The sequence below is a fragment of the Plecotus auritus genome (genome assembly GCF_963455305.1).
Source record: "Plecotus auritus genome assembly, chromosome: 3".
Lineage (NCBI taxonomy): Eukaryota > Metazoa > Chordata > Mammalia > Chiroptera > Vespertilionidae > Plecotus > Plecotus auritus.
Window position 1 is genome coordinate 202785395 of NC_137772.1, and position 24533 is coordinate 202809927.

Below are 24533 nucleotides of genomic sequence, written 5' to 3' on the forward strand. Positions count from 1 at the left end.
GTTTTGTGAGCTTATATTTTCATCAGATTTGGAAATTTTTCATCCAGTTACATATATATTGGCTGGTAGAAGTCAGTCCACATTTTACTATTACTTTGTTCTTTTTTCTTCTAGTCTTATTTCTCTTGGTTTTGTCTTTGAGTTTACTTTTCTGTTCTCCTACAATGTGTAGTTGCTGTTAATCCAGTTAGTGGCTTAACAGGTCTATATTTTCATTTCTTCTCCAATAGTTTGATTTAAATCATTTATAATTTCTATGTGGACTTCAGAAGTTCAGTCTTTCCTTTGACTTATTGAGCATATGGAATATTAATAGTTTTAATGTCCTTGTCTAGCAATTCTATAATTTCTAGGGTGCCATTTCTTGAATTTTCTCATTATTGGTCTCATTTTTTTCTTGTGATTTTTCAATTCGATGCCGGACATTGGCAATGTTATGTTAAGTATTGGATATTTTTGTGATCCTATAAGGATTCTTGGGCTTTTTTCTGGAAGACAGCTAGGTTACTTGATAACAGTTTAATCCTTTTGATTCTTGCTCTTTACCTTTGTTGGGCAGAACCAGAAGTATGTTTAGTCTAGGGCTAATTTTTTCTCCCCCATTACTGAGGCAAAATTCTTCTGAGTATTTTATCTATTGCCATACAAATTTTGAGGTTTTCCATTCTGGGTAGTGGAAATAGATACTACTCCCAAACCTATGTGAATTTTGGAGAGTGGTCCCTTAATATTTTCAGATGTTCTTTTTCAAAGCCTTGGGTAATGTCTTTATTTGCATGGGTTGTTCAGTATTCATCTGAAAATTTGAGGAGACCTATCTAGATCTCTGAAGCTTTCTGTGCAATTCTCTTCTCTCCATTATTTGCCCTGCAAACTTTAGCTGCCTTGGCCTTCCTGGACTCCTAGGCTCTATTTTCTCTATTCAGGGAGATTGCTGAGCCCTGTGTGGGTTCCCCTCCTTCCAGCACAGCCTGAACATTCTTTACCTGCAGTATTCTAGGGCAAGCATAGGCCTCGCTTTGTTCTCATCTCTCAGGGACCAGTTCTTTGTTACCTGATACACAATGTCTTAGAAACTATTCTTTCATATATTTTGTCTATTTTTTTCCAGTTGTTTTAAGCAGGAGATTAAATTCAGTTACTATTCATTTCAGTGGGAAGCTTTAGATGATATTGGAACACTTGAAGAGCTTGTTGAAACTACATATACCATAGGCCATACTCCAATTTTACTGATTTACAGTATATAGCAGTAAGGTTAGGATGTGATTCTGCAATTGTGCACTGAAAATATGCCAGACGTTACGTATGCAAAATTAAATTAGCCGTAATACTTGTTTACGAAAGAGTTTGCAATCCAGTGTGAGAGGCTGGTTTTGTATATTGTCCATATGCAGGGTGTTATGGAGCATTCTTAATGAGGAAAGGCATCCGAATGTAGCCCCTTGGAGGCCAAGAGGGTTACAAATGGTTCCTGGAGGAAATGGAGGAGTGAATTGGGGGAGATGGGCTAGACTCGCAGGGGTGGGCAAACTTTTTGACTCGAGGGCCACAATGGGTTCTTAAACTGGACCGGAGGGCCGGAACAAAAGCATGGATGGAGTGTTTGTGTGAACTAATATAAATTCAAAGTAAAGGAGTGGAGGGGAGAGCAAGAGAACCCTCCGCTCTTTTTTTTTTTTATTTTTTATTTTTTATTGATTTTTTACAGAGAGGAAGAGAGAGGGATAGAGAGTTAGAAACATCGATGAGAGAGAGACATCGATCAGTTGCCTCCTGCACGCCCCCTACTGGGGATGTGCCCGCAACCCAGGTACATGCCCTTGACTGGAATCGAACCTGGGACCCTTCAGTCCGCAGGCCGACGCTCTATCCATTGAGCCAAACCGGTTAGGGCCCCTCCGCTCTTTTGGCTCCGCGGGCCAGATAGAACAGCCGAACGGGCCGGATTCGGCCCACGGGCCGTAGTTTGCCCACGGCTGGGCTAGAGTCAGGTGAATTAGTGGAAATAGGGGAAGGAGGACCAGCAGGCAAGAGCACTTCAAATGGAGAAAATATTGTTCTCGAGCCTCTGGACTATAACTTTGCATAATACACGTGGGAAGCTGCAAATAGTTTGAAATGCTTGGATCAAAGTGGGAGAGGAGATGGTCTTCAGTATCTCCATTTGTAAAAGAAGACTCCTTTGTCCCTAACATTTATGACTTTAGTGTGGGGGAAGACAGAGAATAACTCACTTTAATTGAGATGGGTTGGGCAGTGCAGCATGTGGTAATAGATAGTTCCACTTTTCCCTTGAAGTTGCAAGTATGTCTGAATAATTCAGTCATTTATTTGTTCATCACAGGTTTATTAAACACCTGTTTCATGTCAGGCTCCGTGTTGAGTGCCAGAGATCCAGAAATTTGTAAGACCCTATAATTTGTGTTTTAAAAGGTTGTATGTCTTAAATACTTTCTATGGGACATGTTTTACTTTACTAAGAGACCTCATTCTGAAGAGTATCATTTTCAGGAAAATAACCAGTGACTGCTTCGAGAGGAGGGAAAATTTCCAGCTTCGCTCTGGGCAGCACATGGCAGGGGACATGCGTGAACACTTGGCACTGAGTTCCGAGCACTGTTCTAAACACTCTATGTAAATTAACTCATTTGATCCTGACAGGAATTTTTGTACTATTACATATTGCTTATTTTAACCACACGATACTCTTATGACAGTGGTCTTTCCACATATTTATTTTACCAGCTACTACTAATCATTACATTCCCCTAAAGAATAATAAAGTCCCAAAGACCTTGAGAGGCAGAGGCAGGGTCACTGGGAGGTGAGGGCAGCAGGAGTAACTGTGTTCTGCCAAATGGAATTTTTTCAAACCACCGAAGAATTCTCCCAGAAAAGTGAGTCAAAAAGGCAGATATGGTAGTATTTCCCCAAACTAGTGGATCTAGCGATACACTTGAGTCTCTGGAGCTATGTCTACTAACATGAACAGAACATCTTCCTAAAGATGGGCTTGCAACAATGTCATTAGGCCTTCCCAAGTGTGGTTTAAAAATAAATAGTACTGGCAGCCAAGGAGTAGGCACATGCAGTTTATCGTTGTGCCCTCATGAGGTCGGAATAACACACTTTCCCTATGGTAGCCACCGAGGCAGGATGGCGGTGTCTGTTCTCAGTAATGGAGAGAATTACCACTGGTCTTTCTGGATTTCCTCACACACTCAGTGGAGGGCCTGAAGAACACGGGTGGCAAGGCCATGCTACTACTGTCTGTGAGCTGGACACAAACAAGGCCTCTCCTGATGTTCTTGGTTCATGAGAATAATGCTCCATCTGCCTTGTACACTTCCATTTTCTCCTGGAGTCTATGCTGAGACCCATGTACACAGGACCACAGCTGACCAATGAGTTTTCCACATTACACATCTTCTGATGTTTCAGTCTACTTCTTCAAGAGATATCCCAAGTACCTTTTCCTGGAGGGGGAAAAAGAGAAATAGATTTTTAAAATTCCAAGTTAGTGAAAACATATGCCTGTTAACTCTGCTCTGTTCTCCCAGGGAGGACCCTGGGATCAGAGAGCATAGCAGGGTTGGGGGAGGGTTTGGAAAGGTGACTGGCATCCTTGGTATGCCTGAAAGGAAAACACCAGCTAAGGATTTAGGTTACACACCGAGGACTAACAGGCTAGATAGGAAAAGGCTTTGATGCTGTTACTTAACATTCAAAAGAGTAGATATGAAAGGATTGATAACTTTCCTTTACAAACTTCTCCTTTCAGAGGGCTGGAGAATGTGTGAGGTTACAGGACCTCAGGGTAACTATGTCAAGGGTGAGGAAAAAGGGCCAAGGAATAAATTAGAATCTCATGGTAGCACCCTGACCAGTGGCTCAGCTGGTTAGAGCGTTGTGCCCATTTGCCAAGGTTGCAGGCTCGATCCCCAGTAGGGGGTGTGCAGGAAGCAGCCCATCAATGATGTTTCTCTCATCAATGTTTCTATCTCTCTATCCTTCTCCCTTCTTTTGTCTCTAAAAATCAATAAAAATATATTAAAAACACAAAAAAGAAACTCCTATTCATTAGCCGTTACTCCCCATTCCCTCCCCCCAAAACTCCAGGAAGCCACTAATCTGTCTCCATGGATTTGCCTATTCTGCACATTTCATATAAATGGAATCATACAATAGATGGCCCTTTGTCTGGCTGCTTTCACTTAGGATAATGGTTTCAAGGTTCATCCATCTGTCAGTACTTCATTCCTTTTTGTGGCTGAATAATATTCCATTGTTTGAATATGCCACACTTGGTTTTTCTATTCATTATTCATTATTGATGAACATTTGGGTTCTTTCCTCTTTCCGGCTTATAAATAATGAATGCTGCTATGAACATTCATGTACAAGTTTTTATGGGAACATTTGTTTTCAGTATTCTTGGATATGTACCAAAGAGTGGAACTAGTAACTCTATGTTGCACATTTTGGGGAACTGCCAAATCATTTTCCAAAGGGGCTGAATCATTTTAGAATCCAACCAGCAATGTATGAGGGTTCGAATTTCTCCTGTCCTCATCAAAACTTGTCTTTTTTATTTTAGCCATGCTAGTGGGTGTGAAATGGCATCTCATTGTGGTTTGGATTTGCAATTCCCTAAAGCTGAAGTCAAGCAGACTTTTTTCATATGCTCATTGGCCATTTGTATATCTTCTTTGGAAAATGTCTATTCAATACATTGCCCATTTAAAAAATTAGGCTAATTGTCTTTTCATAGTTGAGTTTTAAGAGTTCACTGCAAATTCGGAGTACAGGTCTCTTATCAGGTATATGACTTGCAAATATTTTTCCCCCATTACATGGGTTGTCTTTTCATTTGATGATGTCCCTTAAAACAGGGAAGTTTTTTCATTTTGATGTAGTCCAATGTATTTTTTCTTTTCTTGCTTGTGCTTTTCGTGTGGAACCACCACTTTTTATAGAACACTTTTGGCATTTCAGCTACATTAATTAACTAAATAGACTTTTGAGAACTGGCCTGTGAACCCAATGGATACTTAAAATCTCTCTGGAAAAATGATGGTGATTTCTGGTCTATAATGAGAATGCAAACATGAAGGGTTGTGAGAGTTTCAGAGGCAGGTGAGGATCTTGAGCTGGAGTGGTTGGGAAAGGCTCTGGGGCAGAGGAGGGGCTAGGCGGGCGGGAATCCTGGAAGAAAGAATAAAGCTGAAATAATGTCTAGAACTCTATCCTTTTAGCATGAGTGAAGGCAGCTTGAATTTAGAACACTTAAGAGCCTTAGTTGTTCAGATCAGCCATATCTGTACAAAAGTGGGAAACAGGAAAGAACAGAAGACAGGGTAGCTCAACTGGCATTCACTGAAGACCATGGAGGGCACTTCAGTCCCTTCGGCAAGATTGGCTGTACCTTCTCCCTGGTTTCTGAGAGACTAAGCCTGTTTGGAGGCCCCGGGGTCAGGCTGGCCATCCCTCAAAGAGGCTCAACCCTGCTGCTGGCCCTGGGGCATTCTAGCGGGAAAAGAACTGACGACAACCGTGACAACGTGGGGCAAAGGCCTAGCTTCTGAAATTTAAAGCTCTGAGCAACGCACTTTGACAGGTTGACCTGATGTGGCCATTTGAACATGAAAGTTTGAAGGAAATTTCAAGGAATGGGAGTAAAGGATGAGGGAGGGGTTGAGGCTGAGGCTTGGTGTGTGTGTGTAGATATCTATTTTGTTTAATATCAAGTTATTTAAAACAGATGAAAATTTCACTGTTTGCTTTTTAGTTTGTATCAAAATGTCCCTGTCAAAATTCTGGGTCAAAGCAGTAATGACAAAAATGTCACTGTCAGCCTGAATCTCTGCCTGAGGATTACCCCCACACTCTCAGCATCTGAGAGGATGAGAAACGGCCTGCCTCTCCTTGACTCACTGCCAGACGTCCGCTGCCTGCAACATTTGTGAGCACAGAAATGATATCTATCTAAACATTTCATCTCTCAACATCTCCTCATTTCCTGTTATTGCTGCCCAGTCCCTCTCCCCACAACACACATACCCCATGTACCCTTTGGGAGCTCAGTAAATATTTATTGACGATGAAGATAATCACTAAAAATATGTTCCCATCAATGGGATCTATCTCTTGCCACTCAAGTGTCCTAAACCCATGAGAACTGCTTCACGGATGTGTTCCCTTTGCTTTAAAAAAAAACCTTCAAACGTTCCGTCCCATCTCCTGTGAGATCTGGGAAGATTCGTTGGTAAATAGTGTGCACTTACCCATCCACCGTGCTGCTGCACCCACGGCGAGAAGTTCTCTCTCAGGTACTTGGCTCCAAAGCCTAGCACCTTGTTCATGGGGTGGTTGTCAATGGCGTTGAGCTTGGCGGCGACGTCTATGGCAAGAGCAGCCTTAAAGCCCCGAGCTTTGGCCTCTGATTCTCCTCTGGTATCGACACCCCTTAGGAACTGGTCCGTGATGGTCTTGAAAACAGAGTACGACAGCCCGTCCTGGAAGCTGTTCATCAAAGCCTTGTCTTTCCTCAGCTGCGTGCGAGAGGATCGGCATTCAGTGGAGCAGCGTGGCCCAGCGAGACAGACGCCCTTGCTCAACAGGGGGCCACTAAAACACCCTTGGAAAACCTGGATTCTAGTCCAGCCCCTGGCACAAGGGCCTACAGAAGTGGACCAGGCATACACCTGCTCTGTGAATTCATTTCATGGGACAAATCAGTGCATCCATTCCACATTCAAGCAATGTTTCCCAAGCACTTACAGTGTGGATGACTGAGCCCCAGGCCCTCACTCGGGCCTCCCAGTCTAGTGATAATTACAATCCAGGGCCATGCCCTTCAGCTAGAGGTCATGTCAGGGACTGAATCTGGAGCCTGGAAACCACGGTCTTGGTTCAAACTCCTGCTCCAGCTCTTCCTAGCTGTGCAGTCTTGGAGAAATTACGTAACCTCCCAGCTTCAGTTTTGTCACCTCTAAACCGGGATGATGACAGTAACTGTACTATAGGGTAATTGAGTAAAACGCTTCGCACAGTGCCCCACGTGGAGAAGTGTGCTTGGAACATTAGTAATTTTTCAGGATGCTGTGAGAGGTCAGGGGCGAGGGCATATGTTCACTGAGAACAAACAGACTGAATCCATTGATGCCTTTCCATGGTTCTACTCATCCTGTTCCCCACCCCCCCGCCTCCCCCTATGTCCATCTGCTCCACCTTCTTTGGATTTCCACACCTTTAACCAAAAACACAAGTATTGCTTCTGCTTCTTTTGGAAAACTCGGGGCTTGTGTCACCAAGGCAGACATCATCCTGATTTAAAGCCATCCTTGCAATGTCTATTAATATGGTGGTTGTCATGTGAAAACAGAAATGTCTTAGCAGGGGCTAAATGTTTATTTGAACATTCTCTAGCTCTGTGCTTGAGGAATGAGCTGAGCAGGTTTTCAACAAACCCTGTTTATAAGAGGGATATTCTGGGGATGCGTCAGGCTGTGGGAGGATTTTGGTGGAGCAGCACCCTTTACCACCCCTGACATCTAGGAGATGTCCGGGGCCCATGGAATCTGAAGCAGGAACGGCCTGCGTCCTTCACACCCCACACCAAGGATGGACTCCTGCTAATCAGTGACCCAGTTGAAGAAGCTAGACTTCAGACCTCTGCAGGCGCTAAAGCCTGGACTCTGCCAGACAGCGAAAGAATCAAATGCCTGAAACACCTTCTAAAGGAGCTTCCTGCCTCCTCCCTACCCCTCTCCTGCCTCTTTCCGTGCAGCTGGCTCCGTGGCCTCACAGGGAGGTATAGTGGAGGCTGCAGGTGCTCGGGATGAGCAGCTTTGCAGACACTCTGCAGCCAGGGCGGACGCCTCCCTGGTGTCACTGTCCTGCTCTGGTGAGAACTCACACCCACACAACACAAGTCAGATCTTTCGTGTGTTCCTGTCAGAGTTCTCTACTGGGGAACCACATAAAAAAAAAAGAACAACCAGCCCTAGCTGGTTTGGCTCAGTGGATAGAGCATCAGCCTGCAGACTGAAGGGTCCTGGGTTCGATTCTGCTCAAGGCCACATGCCCAGGTTGCAGGCTCGATCCCTAGTAGGGGGCGTGTAGGAGGCAGCCAATCAATGATTCTCTCTCATCATGATGTTTCTCTCTCTCCCTTTTCCTTCTTCCTCTCTGAAATCAATAAAAATCCTATCTAATAAAAGAGTAATATGCAAATTGACCATACCTCCCCTACACCCACAAGCCACGCCCACTAGCCAATCAGGAGGGGATATGCAAATAAACCCAACCAAGATGGCTGCAGCCATAGAGAGCAGGAGGGAGGCTTGGGTTTCCCTGGCAATGGAGGAAGCCAAGCTTTCTGCCTGTCCTTGCCAGCCCAGGCCTCCACTCAAGGCTACAAAGTTTCAATTATAGAAGATAAATAAAGCCCAACAGAAATGGCAGCAGCCATGGAGCTGGAAAGAGCAGGAGGCTAGGGTTGCCCGCAGCGATGGAGGAAGCCAAGCTTCTGCAGCCCTGGCCTGCTTTGGCCTCGGCTTAATGCTACAAAGTTTTAATTATAGAAGATACATAAATCCCAACAGAAACGGCTGCCGCCACGGAGCGAGCAGAATGCTTGGCTCCACTCCAGGCTACAAAGTTTCAATTGTAGAAGATAAATAAATCCCAGATCCCAGGGCCTCTGCTTGGGTCACCGGGGGTGGGGGGGGGCGGGCGTGGCTGGCCTGCAAACCACCACAGGCCCCTCGTCCAGGCCACCCCATGCCCCAAGGGAACCCCCACCCTGATCCGGGACACCCTTCAGGGCAAACCAGCTGGACCCCACCCATGCACCAGGCCTCTATCCTATCTAATAAAAGAGTAATATGCAGATTGACCATCACTCCAACACACAAGATGGCTGCCCCCATGTGATCAAAGATCCTGCCCCAATGTGGACACAAGATGGCCACCACAAGATGGCCAGCAGGGGAGGGCAGTTGGGAGGAACCAGGCCTGCAAGGGAGGGCAGTTGTGGGTGATCAGGCCAGCAGGGGAGGGCAGTTAGGGGTGACCCGGCTGGCAGAGGAGGGAAGTTGGGGGGGACCCAGGCCTGCAGGGGAGAGCAGTTGGGGGGTTACCAGGCCTGCAGAGGAAGGCAGTTAGGGGAAAACAGGCTGGCAGGGGAGCAGTTAGGCATCAATCAGGCTGTCAGGGGAGTGGTTAGGGGGTGATCAGGCTGGCAGGCAGAAGTGGTTAGGGGCAATCAGGAAGGCACGCAGGTGAGCAGTTGGGAGCCAGCAGTCCTGGGGATCCCAGATTGGAGAGGGTGCAGGCTGGGCTGAGGGACACCCCATGGTGCACGAATTTCATGCACCGGGCCTCTAGTATATAATATATATATTAAAAAAGAACAACCATATGCTCTACATAAATAGTGCAAAGTATCATCTTAAATCATCAAGAGAGTGTATTAAAGTGAGGTTTTTTTTTAAGTGGCCATTTGTGGAATGAAAAGAAAGGCATCTCTGTTCATAACGAGAGGGGTTGCCTTCATCCTGCCTCCCAGCCCTGGCCTCCCTGACCTGCTGCTGGTCACTGCTAAGGCAGCTGGAAAGAGGTTGCATGAGAGCCACAAGCTGCGAGCTGTAAGGAGCCCTCGAGGTCCTGGAATGGAGTCCTCCCAGTTCAGGAACTGGACTGCGCCTGGTTATTGGCATCTACTTGAATTCTGCTAGTGATGGGGAGATCATCCCTTCCCGAGGCAGCCGCAAGTGCTGGAAAGGTCATTCTTAAAATGGGGAGATCCCTGTTGCCCTGCGACTCCGACCCACTGGTGTTAGTTCTGGGGAAGCGCAGGGGTGTCCTTAAATCCTGTACATGTTCTATTTTCTGCTTCCTCTGCACCCTGTTCACCCCCTACGTGTGGCCCTGACGTTCATACACCCCTTCTCTTTAGTCTCAAATCCCTGGTTTTCTCGCTGTGTCTCCTTCTGCACCACCTCTCATGCCCTTCAGCTCCCTGGGCACCATCCTCTGGGCCCCCGTCTGACAAGGGCATTGGGAGAGCAGCACAGAGCACACTGTGCCCCCTCCTGCAGAAGCCCCTTGGGATCCTGGCCAAACAAGGAACCAGGTCCCCAGGCCAGTCCCTGACTGACAGACCCTAGAGACAGCTGGGCAGCCGGCGGCTGACGGACATGGAGGAGGTGGCGCTCAGAAGCCCTCTGAGTACAGGGGGAGCCTGCTCACCAGCTCTTCATCTGGAGGCGCCTCTCACATGTTTCTCATTGGAATGATGGGTCTCGACTTCTAAACGGCAGGAAATCCAAAGTTCCAAGTAATACTAACCGGCCTCCCCCAGCCGAATTGCTAAGAGACCTCGAGCAGAGAACAGTCCAGCTCCTCGGGGGAGATTTTAGACGGGGCTCCAGCCCCGGAGCAGCTGTGGGTCACAGATATCCAGGCTGCAGGGCCAACACAAGAGTCTAAACTTCCCTGAGGATCAGTTACATGGGGAACTAGGCTCAGAATTCTATGCAGCGAATCTGTAATTTATTGGTGTCTTTTCTTACAATAACAAAGTTACTTTCCTCCTTTCCAAAAATTCCAAGGAGGCTCCAGGAGGTTTCGTTATGTTTTCCAAAGTGATTCATTTTTGAGATGCTGCCAGCGCGAAGAATTTCGACTCCAAGGGAAATAAAATTTAGGACTCAGTATAAACCAGAACTTCGACAAGGCGTACAATTCTGTTCTCATGTACCAGTGCATGGGCACAGAAATAAATCGTTAGTTCAAGCTCCATACCTCTCTTTCCATCTGATCCCCTGAGTATTTCAGCAGCTCAACGATTTTGGCTATTATTTGGTCTTCTGCGTCTGTCGGGAAAATCCAGTTATTTTTTTCAAGAAAAAAAAAATCTTAAATTTTCCCAGTGACCGTGCTCAGCCTGGTTAGGGATGGAGGAAGACAAGTGCTTTGTAATTCTTAGAAAATTAAATCAGACCTCCCTTTTGCTGATTAGGCACCAACACTCCCAGATACTCTTTCTTTTCCTTTCTTCTTCTCCCTCCTTCCCTTAGGCCCCAGTTCTCACCATGAAATTCATCACTCCGTTCACTGGAACAACGTTGTTGAAGATGTTAGTTCCGCTACACATGATCCCGTCTCTAAAGCCCTTTAGGAGGAATTGCTCCCTGGTCTTTGGGCTTCTCCTGAGCAGATGGTGCTTTTCCCACATGGACCCCATCAATCCCCTGTGTGACCACGCTCCTCCTTGGTGTTAGCTGCTAGACAAGGTAGAGCCAAATCCGTGGTCCCCCCGTCTAAGAGGGGGCATAGTCTTTCTGACCTGCATTTTGAGAATTAAACTCACTTCTAAACCCACCTTATTTTCCTGCTGCTGTTTTCTTTTCCCATTGTCCTTCACGTTTATTTTACCATATCAAAATGTCTACTTTGCACGCCACTGTGTCTTCACCACAAAACGAGGTGGGGTATAAGTTAAATAACATTGATAAGTTTGCTCCCACCCCAAAGGGGGAGTAACAGGGTTTGTCTTGTCTCAAACATGCTGACAGTGATACACGAGGCAAATGGCCATCGCCTTAGCACAGAATCCAAACAGAGAAAAGCCAGTTACCGAGAGAACATTTTTTTTTTTTTTTACTTATGGCACAATCTCTAAAGTCATGGAGTCCTCATGTTTGTTCTCGATAAAAGGGAGAAAGGCCAAGAAATTAATCTAGCACGTCCCGTCCCAAGAAGGTCAAGTGAAGGGCAAGGTACGTGGGAAGTCTGAGACTGGAGTCACCTGGGAGAGGAAAGAATGCGTGTCTCATCGCCCACGTGTAGTTTCTATCTGCTGCTGCTGCCTCTCCCGGGGAAGGTTGCAGCGGCGGCCCAGATTCCCATGTGCACAGAGGGAAAGAGCCGCAGCGTTAGTGGGCTTAGGGCTTTGCTGTACATCGCCCAGACACACCCAAGGGAGCAGTAGAGGGGAGACACTTTCTTCCCAGCAGACGGAGATGTGTCCCCTCCTCCAGCTCCGCTCTCTAAGCCCCTGTGGGAGTTTTGGTCTCAATGGCACAGCACAGGGTGGTGGACTCACCACTGTGCTCCGTGGTTGGAAGACACTTTTGCCTCGTGCTTTACTGTGCCTAGGCCCAGGACCCGCCTCTGCCCCTCACCCCCCACTGCAGTTTGGGGGACGACAACTGGGAGAGGGGGCTGTCATTAGTGGGGGTGCAGGATGGAACTTCCCCTCCCATGGCACTTGGTCCCACTCCCAACTCCAGAATTCCTGTGAGTCCGATGGGATCTATGGTCCTAGCTATTGCTGCAGTTTCGGTGACAACTGACCCCATCTGGTCACTGCTTCTCAGTTCTGCTTCATGTTCTGCCCTAGACCTGGTGTCTGACACCCACCCCCCTGCTTTTTCACAGAAGCCCAAAGCCATCTTACCTAATAATAGACAAACATGTAAATTGACCATACCTCCACTATGCCACCAGCCAATCAGGAGTAATACGCAAATTAACCCAACAAAGATGGCAGTTAATTTGCATACACAGGCGCCCAGTGATGGGGGCGGGACGCTTGCGTCATCGCCGTGGTGACGGTGCAGGCATTCTGCCCCACCCCTGGTCTCTAAGGGCCTCTGGGCAGCGTGGGAAGGTGGGGCTGGAGCGGAAAGAGGCTGGGCCGAAGTGGAAAGGCAGTGCCGGCAGCCAGGGAAAGGAAAGCCCGTTGTAGCATGAATCTTCATGCATTGGGCTTCTAGTCCTATATAATAAAAGCCTAATATGCAAATTGACCAAACAGCAGAATGACTGGTGGAATGACTGGTTGCTATGATGCACACTGACCACCAGGGGGCAGACACTCAACACAGAAGCTGCCCCCAGCCCACAGGCCCCAGGCCAGCCAAGGCGGGTGCCAGCAGGGCCCCCAATTGTTCCGCCCATCACCCCACAGAGGGAGGTGACTGGCAGTGGCAGTGGGGGGCGGGGCTGGCGAGTGGGCAGTGCCAGGCCGGCCAAGGCGGGTGCCAGTGGGGGCCCCCTGATCGCCCTGCTGGTTGCCTCACAGATTGGCCCTGATTGCCGGCCAGGCCTAGGGACCCTACCTGTGCATGAATTTCGTGCGCCGGGCCTCTAGTATTATATATACTTCCCCGGGCTGGTGTTTAATCCACGCCCTCTGCACTCTCACAAGCAAACTGGTCCCTGGCCACTGCTAACACGATTACATCTAACACTGCACGTCCCCCTGCGGACAAAGTTGATTGCACACTTTGTGCTTCCTCCTCTCCCTCACCAGACTTTTCTCTGGACTTAGCAGTGAGCTTGGCATGTGGCTTCCATCTGCTGGCACACTCTCCTTGGCTTGGGCTCTCAAGCTGAAGGTCAGTGCCTCCGGCAGGCTGCCGTCCTGCCCGTGGTCCAGGTCAGCTGAGATTCCTACATCGCAGAGCCGAGCTGAGTCAGTACCTGGATGCTCCCGTGCCTCTGCCTGGAGGCGCCCAGCCCCACACACACTCTCAGAGGGGAGTTTACCTTTCTTCCCACTTGCAGCTCGAGGCTGGGAGCTCAGGCCCTCCGAGAGAAAGAGGGTCCTAGGAGCAAAGTTCCCTTGACGCTTGACGCTTCCTCCCTGAGTGTGCTCTTCGGGAGGTGGCCAGGAGTAAACAATTTCAGCAACTCGGTTGGCAATGGAAGCAACTTTGGGGTCCACAGCTGAAACAAGAGAAAACGGTGCTGAGAGCCCTTCCCAGAACGTGGTGGCGATGTTGGCATGCACAGCCACCCGGTCTGAAAAGAGGCCTGAGAGTGCATGTGCGGGACAGGCCATTCCTCAGAAGGCACTGGCAGTTGCCTGGCAGAGGCTGGGATGGGGGAGGAGCCCAACGAGGCATGATTGCCACTTTGAAACCAGGATCCTTTTGCACCCTCCGTTTGAAGTCTTGCAAAAGTAGGGTCCCCTTCCCCTTTGTGAGGGAAGAAACACAAAAGGGAGGGCTTAGTTCTTTGCTTGAGGAAATGCTCATTATGCTTTTATGTTTATTCTATTTTTCCCCAGACCCTTTATATTTTGGAGAGCTGGCCCTTATGTGCATAGGAGGACATTCAATAGTTTGACAAGCCTTTGGGGGTTGGTCACTGAAGAAAGATAAATACCCCTGCTCTCAGGCCATATTCATTACTCAAGTCCATTATCAAGTAAACACTGAGCTCTCGCTTATCAAGTCACGTGTTTCCTCTCTCCTTCAGATCTACTGGGCAACGTCCCACTAAGGCCGATAGGAAGCGAGGACACGTAAAGTGCAACTCACAACCTTCAAGAATGTATAATCCAGGAAAAGGCCATGGCATGTATTTGCACACGTAACTAGTGAAGAAAAAACATTTTGGGACGTGAAGGCTTTGATGACATTGGCTCCCTGAATGTCATAGCCTGTGAAAGACCCGGGTGGGACTGGTGGGGTGGGCAGGTGCTATCTCTGGCTTGTTTGGGAGCAAAAGGTCCATTGTTGATTCATTACTAAGTTCTTAACTTTTAGAAGCTTGTTCAAGCTTTATCTTCGATGCCATTTGAAGCAATTGTATTGTGTAATGCTTGAAAGTGATACTATTTCATTTACAGGCTTGAAGTAACAGAGAGGGGTTTGGGCTGGAAGGTGGCTGCGTCTGGGGAATCCCCTTATCAATCAGGATAGGTGAGAGGCAAGGCCTGGGTCTCGGGAGGGATTGTGTGAAACGCAGGTTCCAGCATCCTGAGGAGCTGCCGCGGGGACACCTGCGCCTCTCTCCCCGGACTCCTCCAGGGCGTGTGTTCTGGTGTTCTCCTTTCACGCCCTGGGCATCCCCAGAAAGGCCATGGAGACTGCTGCTCCACCCCATGTCCCCTTTTAAAAAGGCACAATGGCTTCCTTAAAAAGTCACTTTTCATGCTCCATCCATAGGGTTCAATAACGGATGCATGAATTAGAGAATAGAGAGGTCAAGGACAGAAGAGTCAATGCTTTCATTCCCATTTGAACAATCAAACCAAATATACTTTCCACTTTTAACTCACCTTCTTGCAGCCCAACCAGCCTCCTCTTGAACTCTCACCACCCATGGCCCCTTGGCAAGGACATGGCAAGAGGCTGGATCCCAAAGCCAACGGGAACCTTCCTTTGCAGTGTCCACGGGACACGGGAAAGAAGAGCTTGTGTTCTACCTCTGTGACCCTGTGCAGCCTAAGATGATCAGTGCGTGGTTCTCATTGTGCCCCTTCTTGCACCCAAAGAAAGCAGATAAAGGTCCCAAAGGCTGTCTCTCCTCATCCCCCGCCCCCATGTGGCAGGGCAATCACAGGACCCTGGCAGTTACAGAAGTACCCAATCTGACTTACCTGTGTACAGTGTATGGATTTCTCGGGGGGAGGGGGGGAAATCATAAGCAAACACATTTGACTCAGGTGAACTGGCTCTAGTTAAGATTCCCATTTTGAATACCTTAATTTTAAACACTAACAAAAGAAAAGATTCTTTTCTTGTCAGAGTAGGTTCCACCTGATAGGCAAGAAGAAATTGGGTGGGGGTGGGGAGAGAACAGAAAGGCTGCCCATTTTTTGGCATCTATTTTGAGGGGTCATTGTGGGGCTAAGGAGGGCAGAGTTGAGAAGGTGCCATTCAGCCTTTGGCCTGAGACTTTTGATTTAAAGAGAAGGGGCAGAAAGTTTGGGAGAGATTTCCATTTGGTTGAGAATGCTATTTCCCACCCAGTATCCATTTTCTTCTTCCCCCCTGAAATGTCAGAGGCAGCAATGGTTGCAGCTGAAAAACTCCACGTCCCAGCCTCCCTTGCAGTTGAGAATGGCCAATGTGATGTAAGAAGAAGTTGGGTGCAGTTTCAAGAAAGCTCTCTGAAAAGGGAGCTGAGTTATTTAGAAAGAAGACACCCTTTGGTCCTTCCTTTGCTGCCTCTTTCTTCCTGCTTGAAATGTAAGCATGATGGCTGGAGTCGAAGCAGCTACTTTGGGATATAAGGTCACTTTGAGGTTGGAAGCCCCTAGCTAAGGGATGGAAAGAATAAGAATCCCTAATGACTATGGAACTATCATATCAGGCCTGGGCTGCCAAACATTGGTCTTCTTTTATGGGAGAGAAGAGTAACCTCTAGGCCATCTGGGACACCTGCTGGAGCAGGACTTCAAAGAGTGACAAATATGCCTGGAAGGCTGTGGTCCAGGCCGTTTTTGCTGACTGTTAGCAGGGTCTCTGGAACCAGAGGGAGCATACAGCTCTTCTTAAAATGGAAGATGTTGATGCTCACGATGAAACTGAATTCTATCTAGGCAAGAGAGAACACCACAGTGACTCCTGGTGGCAGACCGAACAAAACCAGAGTCACCTGGGGAAAGTGAAATCATGCTCACGGACACAGTCTCATGGCTCGTACTAAATTCTGGAACAACTTTCCTGCTAAGGCCAATGGGCACCGAATCTGTGTAATGCTGTACCCCTCAAGGATCTGAACTTACTGAAAAGAAAACAAATAAAAGTAAATTTGTAAAAAAGGAAAATAACCTCTACATTATTTAAGCCATAGTTATCCGAATTTGTCACTATATGTGTGCTGCTGAGCCTGTTCTTAACTGTCACATTTCACATGTAGTGAATCATAGCTGTGGGGAAACCAAAGATTCACAAGTAAAAGAACCTGGGTTGGTAGTTTCTAAAAAATTGGTATTGACATCCATTTTTCTACATCATAAGATCTCTCAGTACTAGACTCTGGTCTTGAGACATCACCTCATAGTCCTCAATTAAGCCCGGAGCCTGAGTCCTGGAAATGGCAGCCCAGGCTACATTGTGACCTTTAGTTAAAAGAACCTTGGGGATGCCAACTGCTGAGCTCTGACTTACATGCGGCAAAAAAGAAATGGAATTTGAGGCTCTCTGGGGTCACACCCAACATAAAACCAACTAACCACCCACACAATTAATTGAACAAGAAAGCAAGGAAGAAAAAAATAGGTGAGAAGAAAGAATAACTGTGTAAAAATGTTTAAAGCTAAGTCTACTTAGGAGGTAACTATTTCTGTTTTTTAGGGATATCTATCTATCTACCTATATAGACATCTTAAAATTTTAAGTACTAAATAAAGGTCAAGTGACACTTTAGTAGTATGGAAATACAGACTGTCATTCCTCTCAGGAAAGCCAGAAGATGAAAGTCTGTAAAATCATCTGTCTCCTGGCAAAGTCCAAAGAACAGGCCAAGCAGAAAAGCCTGTGTAGATGCCTTCAGATGGCTGTGTTAGCTCCAGAGCTCAGCGACCACGCCCAGCAGAAGGAGCTGCTGTACCACTGGGGGAGGGGAGCTCCCTAGATAATCCCACCCTCACTTTTGCTCTAAAATTCTATGTCTACTGGGAAGTAGAAGTTTCCTTGATCACAGTGAATGATCTAGAGCTGTCCATGTGTGAGCTGATTCTCCAGGCCAGTCACAGGATGTAAAAACTGAGACATTACTGCCACCTGTTGACTAATTCTAGGTAAGTTACACAGTCCAATCAGCCCAGCAGGAGAGGAGTTTCCGTTTAAAATCTGGGCATCAGGCGTGGCGTTGTTGAAGGAGAAAAAGAAGCTTCTGCCAACCTTTGTGTATGAAGGTCAACTCTCTGACGAAGTCTCTTAGGAAAATGTCTTATTCAGTACAATGGATTTTGCCCCTCTGAGGGGAGATCTTGTAAGAGTGCTTCAAAGTTGTCTTTTTAGCGGGGTTTAGACTTGGAAAAGTATTTCTGTGTGTAGCTACCTGATCTTTCCATCTCTCCTAAGAGCTAGGGAGGGTGAGATGCTCCTGTGTATGGATGGAAACGCAGAGGCCCAGAGAGGTGAGGTGACTTACCCAGGAAGAGAGGCAGCCAGAGCCCCTGGCTTGAGCACTTCCCCTGACACTGGTCTCCGACACCGAAGTTTAGGAATTTGGGCAGTAAGCTTATTCATGGACAGTGAAGCCAGAAAATCAATCCCATCACCTTTCACTGACACCCTTTCCTCTCTGCTCAGTCTTGAGAAAAGTAGGGCAATTATTATTAAATGTCAATAACTTGGGAAGCGGAGGCACAACGAAGGCCTTGCTTTAGGCTGCATTACCAGCGGGAAGAGATGAGCTACCGTGCATACAAAGAAGAAAAAGATTTGGTTGCAGGAGAAGAAGAATCCCATCAGAGCCTACCTTGGGCCTCTAAGCGCGGTCCCACGTTGGAAAGGGACCTGGAACATTGTTGAGTGTGAAGACCACCCTCATACTCCACTCTCTTTAGACCCTGAGCCTGGATCTCCGTAGGCAGGCTCTCTGAATCTTCATCTTTCTCTGCTACTCCAAAGAGGGATCTCCAAGAGGACTTTTTCTTGGCGAGGCTGATGGGCTTCTCACTAGATCGGGAACTTCTGCAAGGCCACGACACCTGTGTCCATGACTCGTTTGCTGACCAACTCCCCAGTCCCTTCTGGGACAGACTTCTGGTCCTCAGCAGCTTTGGTGAGAAGACAGCAGACGTGCTCTTGAAGACATGGTGTTTGGCGTAGAACTCCAGGATTTTGAATTCGATGCTGTTTGCGTCATCATCATCCAGGGGGATCTCCTCCAGGTCGCACGCACTGGTGGTGCACATGGCGGGCCTGCAACGACAAAGTCCCCACGTGTCCTCTACCTGTGGACGCCTCCTGTCGGTCAGGAGAGACAGGGACGAAACTCCATGAACATTTATTGAGCGCCTATTCAATTTGTCCTGGGAGGTGGGAGGAGTCTGAGATGGAAAAGTCAGGGCTCTTTTTGAAAGTTCAGTCTCATAGAGACAAGGAGGAGAGACAGGGACATAGATAACTCCAAACAGTGAGCTAGGGCTGGAGCGGAGGTGCAGAGGCAGGCAAGGAAGATGGGGAGGAATAGAAGCTGCAAATCAAGGCAAGTGATGGCTCTTTGAAAGGGTTTAGGCAGGTGGGTGGATAGTGGGGCTAAGGACTGGATGGGTAGAAGAGAGTCTATGGAAGAATTTAGGATGTTCCAATAGTGGTGAGAGAACTGTAAGGCATAAGCTGTGTGCTTAGCAGGAGGCTCAGGATGTGGAGGGACAATAAATGAAGTGGCAGTCGGGTCCAGGTTATGGGCACCTTCCAATGTTAGGCTGAAAGCTTTGCATTTGCTCATGTTGGTCAATCATACATTTCAAAATAAGCCCTAGACCAGTGGTCGGCAAATTGCGGCTCGCGAGCCACATGAGGCTCTTTGGCCCCTTGAGTGTGGTTCTTCCACAAAATACCACGGACTGGGCGAGTCTATTTTGAAGAAGTGGCGTTAGAAGAAGTTTAAATTTAAAAAATTTGGCTCTCAAAAGAAATTTCAATCATTGTACTGTTGATATTTGGCTCTGTTGACTAATGAGTTTGCCGACCACTGCCCTAGACTATGGAGGGCAGCTAAAGGCCTTCCTGGGAGTTTAAGGTCTTCTTCTAGGTGGGCAAATGAGAAGGCCAGCTGTCTGGGGTGTATGGCCCTTCCCATCTCCTCTCCCTTCTTCCTTTACACTCTACTTTAGCTTGTATAGATTTGCTTATTTATTTATTTATTTATTTATTTATTTATTTATTTAGAGAAAGAGAGATGAGAGCAACACATTGATTGGCCTCCTCCTGCACGTTCCCTACTGGGGATCAAGCCCACAACCAGGGCATGTGCTCTAACCAGGAATCCAACCGGCAATCTTTTGGTGGTACACGGGACAACGCCCAACCAACAGAGCCACACCAGCCAGGGCTGTTTCTATCTCTTTCCATATTTGGTAACCCATGTAAGATTTCATCTGAAAAACCTGCTATTTTTTTTTTAACAAATTTTAAGATTACTGATGGAGGCAATGGAGAGCTTTTCAATTTTGAGCAGGAGAGTGATGTGATCACAGACATGTTTAGAAAGATCAGTACAAGAAAAAAAAATGATAGGGATGGGAGGGTTTATTTTCATATGAATAACCAAATAGATATAATAAACTGATTTTGTTCAATTTAAGCTTTCATGAAATAATTCCTTTTCTGGTCCCCTGCTGGGAAGGCATTTCTTTTTGTTAAAAGTGTACTTTGCTTTCTTCTGAGTGAAAGATGTTGCTTTGAAATATTGAGACCTGAGGGGGGTGTGAGTCACTGAAGTGGACCACGGACTGTGCGACCTGAGACACAGAAGGAATGAGCCCAAAAGGATGCGGCGAGAGCGGGCTGTGTGGGCAGAACTCTGGGCGGCAACTTGGTGTACAAGGGACTTAGCCCAGGCCAGAGCCCAGAGCTGGAATGTGTCAGGAGGGATTGCTGAGGTTTTTCATCTGAAGCTTCCTTTTGAATTGGACAGTCCAGGACACTGTGGGCAGAAGGTACATTTGGATCCTACAGGAACTATGTACTGGGTAGAAGGGTGAGCCCTCGCCTCAAACCATAACATCATGCTTCCGAAGACACCTCCATGTAAGTTTGTGTTTTTTTAAAACAAAACCTGAGACCTTTCGAATGTAGCGTGAGGACTTTAAGGGTGTGTGTGTATGTGTGTCATTGTTGGAGAGAGGAAGTTCAAACTTATTTAAGAAACAAGTTTGCTAAATGCTGATTCAGGAGCAACATCAGAGCGGAGGAAAAACCACGGGGGCCAGGAAGGACCACCAAGTCCTTCCATTTTGTGAGAGGAATTTTTGTTGTGCTATAGGCTAGAAAGGAAGGGAGTAGTTGGCCCATGCAACAGGCAAGATCAAGGACGAGAGAGAAGCAGAGAGCACAGCAGTGCTGAGGCAGGGGCCACCCCAATGAATGGGGCAATCCTACAGAGGGAGTGGGTGCTGGGACCAGGGCCTGGAAAGCGCTTGGCTAAAAGGGAATGCATGGAGACATACACTCATTACTTAAGACACTATAAATGCATTTGACAAGTGTAGGTTTATTTTCCTTACTAATCTTCATTGTAAATTAAGGGAGAGCTATTGTTCAATGTACAGCTAAGTCATAAAGCAGCAGTGAGCTAGGTTATCACACGTTGGACCCCTTCTGCTCTCAGCTATTCTTTGTTGAAAGTAAAAGCCCAAGGTCTGGGTTTTGGAAACTTACACCATAGGTTTATGCTCATGTTCATGGACACAAGGCCCTGGGTGGAGCTCCTGAGCTCTGGGTCAGGGCCAGGAGGGAAGAACTAGCTCCCTAGTCAGACCCGTGAGACTTGTTCTTTTTCTTTCTTTCTTTTTTTAAAAAAAATATATTTTTATTGATTTCAGAGAGGAAGAGAGAGAGAGAGAGAGAGAGACATCAATGGTGAGAGATAATCATTGATTGGCTGCCTCGTGCACGCCCCACACTGGGAACCAAGCCTGCAACCCGGGCATGTGCCCTGACCAGGAATCAAACCATGACTTTGATTCATAGGTCGATGCTCAACCACTGAGCTACGCTGGCCGGGCAGTTCAAACGGTTCTAATGCTGCTATTTTTTGAGAACCGCTGAGCTTTAGGGACATGTTGTTCATTGGCTTAAAACTTTAATGAGCACCATTTTGGCTGAGTGGCTGACTCTTCATATGGCCGTTTTAAGGAAACTAGAAACAGGCTCCTTTGTGGCAAGAGGTGGGCAAGACAGGACCATTGATCAGCTATGTCCCAATGTTTATTTATTTTTTGTCTATGGCTGACCCTGCGAGCGTATTAGAAAAATTCCTTCCCCTCTGGGCTTCACAGTCCTTACCTGTAAAGTCAGGGAATGAGAGTCCTGCTTCCTCTGTCTGTGGTGGGGTTAAGTGAGGATGCAGGTCGAGTGCCTCGTGCAGCAGGTATTCAATGATGGTCCCTTTGCTGCCCTCACTGAAGACAGTGAGCTACCTGTGATTCCACTAGACTGCAAGGCCAGGGGGCAGGGCCAGCCTGTCCTCTGGTCAATGTTATAGCCCTAGGAACCAGCACAGTTCCTGACCCAGAACGTACTACTTTGGGAGGCTTAGTAGACACTATCAGAAAAAACTGAAGCGCTGATTCTGAGGTCTGGGTCTAAAGTGTTCACACCTGGCATCAGGCATGGGTGAGTGGGAGGTGGAGGGGAACACGTGGGCCTTGCCCCTCGAGAAAGCTTAATACCTGGGGCGGGCTCTGCCCCACCCTAGGGAGGGCGTGGAGACTTGTCCCATTCAATGAATGACTCCGGGGATCGGGCTCTTACACTCTGATCACCTTATATTTACATACTCTCTCCTTATCTATAGCAAACTACACACACTTTCTCTCCAGAGCAAGGCTACACAACTCCTTCGGTTGGTCTCTTTTCCCTCCCAGAGAGTTCCTTCCCCCAACCCCCTAAATGGCCAAAGTCCTTGGGGTCTCCTCCGGCTTGTCCTGTAAGAGCCCCAAGGTGAAGGCGCTGGGGTGTGGGAACAGCTGCGGAGCCCAGAGCTGCGGCGGAAGCACCTAAACTCCTATGAATGCCAGACACACATTTGGGATTTTTCTAGTCCTGGATTTGTTTGTTATCTTCCCTGTGGGAGATAATAGATGCAGGCGAAGGGGAAGCAGGCTGCCATGACCTGTGCCCCAGGTAAGCTGGACAGAACTTTGCGTGGCCTGTCCCAGATATGAGGGGTATGGAGGTCCGCTGGGCAACAGGCTCAGCTCAAGAGCTAACTTGCATTGCTCTGGACACAGATGAGACCCGAGGGTAACTCACGGGCTGGGGGTGGAGGACAGATACTCATCTCAAGGGAGGTTCCCAGACCAAAAGATGAACTGAACTTGATCTGGGTGCCTTGAGCTTCCCCTTAAGCACCCTGAGCCCTAAGCCCTTTGGAGACTTTCCTTCCTCCTTACTAATCCTTCCTTCTCCAAACTTCAGACCTTTGAATGTCTTCATTCCTTCTCCCCTGTTTGTCATTTCTGAGTATGACTTGTTCTTTAATCCTAAGGTGGGCACGAGAAATGTGGTAAAATGCCTTAACTTTCTACAATGGGAGCTAAACTGAGAGACAGAGCCTTAGGGGTCATATAAATCAAACAGAAGGACCAAGACTCTCATGGTAGGACAGAGAGTGCAGACATCAGACAGGAGGGAGCTTTCTAGAGGGGAGAGAGAGCGATTTCCCATGTAACCTGGGCCTGGGACTCAAGGAAGTCCCCATGGGGTCGGCCAGGACTAGACCTTATGCCCAAGTTCCCTCAGGCTGCTCAGGACTCTGGGCCCAAACCCAGATTCCCGTCCTCAGCCCCATCCCTGCTCCAGAGAGGAAGTCAGCATCTCCATGGACCACTGACCTGCTGGCATGTCCTCACATAGGATATATTCAATGAGAGACAGCTGCATCGTATTAAAGATGATTCAGCCCGTTATAGAATCTTAACTGAACTATCCCAACCATCTATAGCAAAGGAGAAATGAAAGAGAAACCTAAATATCTTCTTTCCCTTTCTTTTTTAAAAATGTTGCTGAGACTGACATGGTAAGAACTTTTTAGTCAATGCAGTAAACGTCTCTCCTAGTTAGATTTTCCCATTACTAGTAAAAGCAGGACCAAAGACCCAACTGTGTCCTCTCGGGAAGGCTGAGAAGGAAGACAGGTGCCTCCTGGTGTTACCTGGTCTGGAAGCTGTCAGTGGTTTCTCCTGCTTCAGGTAGGTGGCAGTAAGGGTATTTCTATACCTGAATCTCTCTCCACGAAATGGAAGAGGAAACATTCACCAGGTCTTCTTGGCTTCTCATTTGGGAAGGTTTGTGGGATCTAAAACTTCATCCGGTGGGGCCTCTTCAGTGTTAGGACTCAGGTTAATGAAGTAAGGCTTAGAGGAAGGATTGCCACTTCCTGGTTAAGCCCTGCCCCCAGCTTTTTTAACTGAAGGAGTGGCTGACCTTTGCCCATGTAATTTGACTCTAAAAAGGTTTTGCATCTTTTTTTTTTTTTTAAGTTGGCAAGTCAAAGGTTCTTTATTTTATTTTATTTTTTTTTAATTTTATTTTATTGAGTTTATTGGGTAACAAGGATTCTCACTCCCCTCCAGGACAATTATGTAGGTATTTTCTTGATAGTTTTTGTTTTCACTCTCCTCTGTTCAGCAAATGTTTACTGACCACCTATCACGTGATAGGTATTATACAAATACTTAATCTTAACTACCTTGTGAGGCAGGTGTTATGATTCTCATTTTACAGATGAGCAAACTGAGGCTCAGAGAAGTCAGATATCTTGCTCGTGGTTCTTATCAGTTAAGCTGATACCCAAACCCTGATCTTTCTGGCTTCACACCATATCATGTTACCTCTGCCTCTCAGAATCAAAGATTATAGTCAAATGGAACCCCTGGAAAAGTTTTAAAAATTGAATCTAACCCTAGCCGTAGTAAAATTCACCAAAACTCATTTAAAGATCCTATGCCACAATTCTAGGGATAGAATTCCTGATGTACATGAAAGAAGAAACCCTTAAATATGATTTTACACTCTATCCAAATTCTTTTTAAAAATATATAT

The 24533-nt window shown here is 47.1% G+C and overlaps 1 protein-coding gene across 1 annotated transcript; it reads right to left on the reverse strand.

Moving 5' to 3' along the window:
• Window positions 1-2339: 2339 nt before the first annotated feature.
• On the reverse strand, window positions 2340-23870 carry BCL2L14 (BCL2 like 14). The gene is made up of 6 exons (XM_080660308.1): window positions 23644-23870; window positions 18238-18683; window positions 13564-13743; window positions 10813-10883; window positions 6288-6554; window positions 2340-3479 (listed from the first exon to the last, which is right to left on the reverse strand). Exons 2-6 carry the CDS (start codon window positions 18674-18676, stop codon window positions 3441-3443), a joined length of 996 nt encoding a protein of 331 aa, XP_080516434.1. The 5' UTR covers window positions 18677-18683; window positions 23644-23870; the 3' UTR covers window positions 2340-3440.
• Between the last annotated feature and the right edge of the window lie 663 nt (window positions 23871-24533).

Coding starts and splice junctions, on each gene's coding strand:
- BCL2L14 (XM_080660308.1), bottom strand. CDS start 18,676: ATGTGCACCACCAGTGCGTGCGACCTGGAGGAGATCCCCCTGGATGAT. Junction 13,744..18,237: donor ACCGCGCTTAGAGGCCCAAG/GTAGGCTCTGAT, acceptor CTCTTGTTTCAG/CTGTGGACCCCAAAGTTGCT. Junction 6,555..10,812: donor GGGATCAGATGGAAAGAGAG/GTATGGAGCTTG, acceptor TCTCGCACGCAG/CTGAGGAAAGACAAGGCTTT.